The sequence below is a fragment of the Sinocyclocheilus grahami genome, unplaced genomic scaffold (assembly GCF_001515645.1).
Source record: "Sinocyclocheilus grahami isolate Dianchi unplaced genomic scaffold, SAMN03320097.WGS_v1.1 scaffold4696.1, whole genome shotgun sequence".
NCBI classification, from domain to species: domain Eukaryota; kingdom Metazoa; phylum Chordata; class Actinopteri; order Cypriniformes; family Cyprinidae; genus Sinocyclocheilus; species Sinocyclocheilus grahami.
The window spans coordinates 1-2,581 of record NW_015509586.1 but is presented as its reverse complement, the minus strand read 5'-3'; the positions used below and the strand labels follow the sequence as shown (position 1 = coordinate 2,581).

Here is a 2,581-nt window from a genome sequence, read left to right as displayed (position 1 = left end):
TCTGTTGTAATTCAAATGCGTGACAACACAATTTGCCAAAAATATCAACTCACCATCGTATCTCTCGGCTTGCTCTGCTAGTTTAGCCTGGTAAACCAAGTGCTCTTGATCTGCCATGGCTACCGGGGACCGGGAGGAGGTGGAAAAGTGAAGGTAAGAGAGGCTGTTTGTTTGTGCAGACGGATGCAAAGTAACAGCAGCTTAAAATCCTCCTATACTACCGGCGACCAAATATGGCGACAAAACTCCATCCGGGAAGTCCTGCGCACTTCCTTCGCGACTTTGCCTGATTTTTCCTTTTGTGACGTTCGTACAAAAAAAATAAAAAAATAAAAATAAAAAAAATCCCGTATATGGCAAGCCGTTTAGTCATTTAACGCTTCAGTAGCCGTAAATTAGTTTTTACTTGTCGAAATTTCAGTTCCACATATCTGCTAGCGATTATGAAAAGTCAAGATATCTGTAATCCAATTATGACTTGTCATACTGTAATTTATATTGAATCCCTAATTGTTTTCTAATTACATCTTAATCTTTTCATCATTAAAGAGATCCCGAATGTATTTTTGATACCTGGAATTCATACATTACTATTCAAAATAGCCTAACTTTGTAGATTTATATTTGAATTTGAGCAGTCAAAACGTAGTATTTTAAATGTAAAACTCAAATTACTCAAATATGTCATTTACAGGACAGAAAGGAAACCCTAACGCAATGTAGTCATTCATTTCTATAAATACGATGTTATATGGCAAGCCAATTTATAATTTAATGCTTTAGTTTGACATGATTACATTTTAGATTGTTACAAATGTTTTGACAAGTGACTAATAAGACGGTTCAAGCTATCTGTAATTACATTATAACTAGTCAAAATTCCATGCAAGATAATATATATCTTATATATATATATACATAATTTTCACACAATGATATATTGAAATTATTTACTATTTCATACTTTATTTTATCATAGTTTTAAGCATGTAATATTTCATATTTATATGAAATTGTAAGGCATTTGAGAAGTAGGAAGAAAATGAAGGCATGGTAAAACGTTTCCAGGTCAGTTTTAATCTGATTTTCTCACAAGAAAAAGAAAAGACTGAAACCCTGTACTATGTTTATCACTCATATTAAAAGGATAGTTCACCCAAAAAATTAAAATTCAGACATTATTTACTCACTCTGGTGTTCTTCTAATAACAAAGCGTATGCAGCTTATGCAACCTTTCACAGCCCACTCACTTCAGAATGACTGCTCTTACCATTCAGCCGTTTTAACATAGAAATGTTGAGAACTTTTGCATATGGATGCAAGAAATGTAAAAGGAGAAGAAGGTAAGTAAAAACCTTGCTAATAAATTCTCTACTCATCCTATCTGACAGATTACGAAAGTCTGATACTAAATGGTCTGCCATCTCTCCTTGGTCATTTATTTACTTAACTCAATTTCACAATGAATGCAAAAGCAAAATTAAAGTTAACCCATTGCAAATTTATTTGGTGCAAAAGAGGTGTTTGGCATAAAGATGATCCTTGCCCTTTCACTGGTCATCTGTGCAGAGGCAATAAGTTGCACCTATTGACAGAAGAATACAAATGAAGACAAAAGTGTTATTTAAAGCTTTTACATTTTCCTAATTAAATTGAATAAATACAATAAAGACATTACTTACCCCAGTAGTCCTCTACCAGACCATTGCTTCGGAGTCAAATGAAGATGTTCTTCTTGTCCACTTCGGATTACTCCAACACGTATGGATTTCTACAGTAAACAGAAATTAACAAAGACAAAATTAAACTGAATCATGTAGTATATGATCAGGAATGCAACGTATTCAAAAGAATAAGTGAATGCGCTACAGTTTTAACTGAAAGGAAAGCATTTGGAGGTACAACAAACCCCTTCACTGTGTTGGACAACAGAAGCGACGTCACGCAGATTCCTGAAGTTTTGTGTATTTATGGACCCAAACTCTATAATCTCATCACCGACTCGCAGACCCTACAAACAGAGAAGTACAGAAATCGGTTTTAAACTCTCTAGTTGCATCATCAGTTTCTGTATAGACTGAAGTACTACTATGAAATGAAATAAACCTTGCAATCAGCAACTTAGAAGAACATAATTAACATGTGGTCAGTATAATGTAATCATTTTAAATATACAGGATCTTAAAGTCAACATGAAAGCTTTTACAAGCTGCAACCTATCTAAGGTTGCATATTCATTTACAAGCAAAGCTTTTTAACTTTTAAGTTAGAAGTGGGGCACAAACTCACGGCCTGAAAAGCAGGGGAGCCCTGTGTTACGGCGTCTACCAGTGCAAACGGGGCCGGCAGAGACACGGTTGGCTCGGTGACGTCCATTTCTGTCTCATCTTTCTCATGTTTGACCCTTGCGGTTGCATGCAGATTATGAAGTGCCTCCTCGATATCCACCATGATAGCCTTATGATCATTCTGTAAACCTTAAAAAAAATTAAGAACTTGAAAAGCTACAAAAATGGCAAATGATTAGTGTGTGTATATATATACAGTATATATAGACGGAGAGAGAGAGAAGCAAATCAG

General features: G+C 35.0%; 2 protein-coding genes across 2 annotated transcripts in view; both read right to left on the bottom strand.

The window, feature by feature from the left end:
• LOC107576946 (14-3-3-like protein) overlaps window positions 1-260 on the bottom strand; it is a 28,481-nt gene extending 28,221 nt beyond the window's left edge. Inside the window, exon 1 of the mRNA XM_016263067.1 lies at window positions 54-260. Within this exon, the coding sequence (XP_016118553.1) occupies window positions 54-117 (64 nt within the window). The 5' untranslated portion in view covers window positions 118-260. The remainder of the gene's footprint in view (window positions 1-53) is intronic.
• Window positions 261-1,120: 860 nt separating this feature from the next.
• Window positions 1,121-2,478, bottom strand: LOC107576945 (26S proteasome non-ATPase regulatory subunit 9-like; the record flags this gene model as incomplete). The annotated part of the gene is made up of 4 exons (XM_016263066.1): window positions 1,121-1,586; window positions 1,684-1,772; window positions 1,911-2,012; window positions 2,291-2,478. Coding segments are annotated over 4 exons (407 nt in total), but the record flags the coding sequence as incomplete, so codon positions are not given.
• Between the last annotated feature and the right edge of the window lie 103 nt (window positions 2,479-2,581).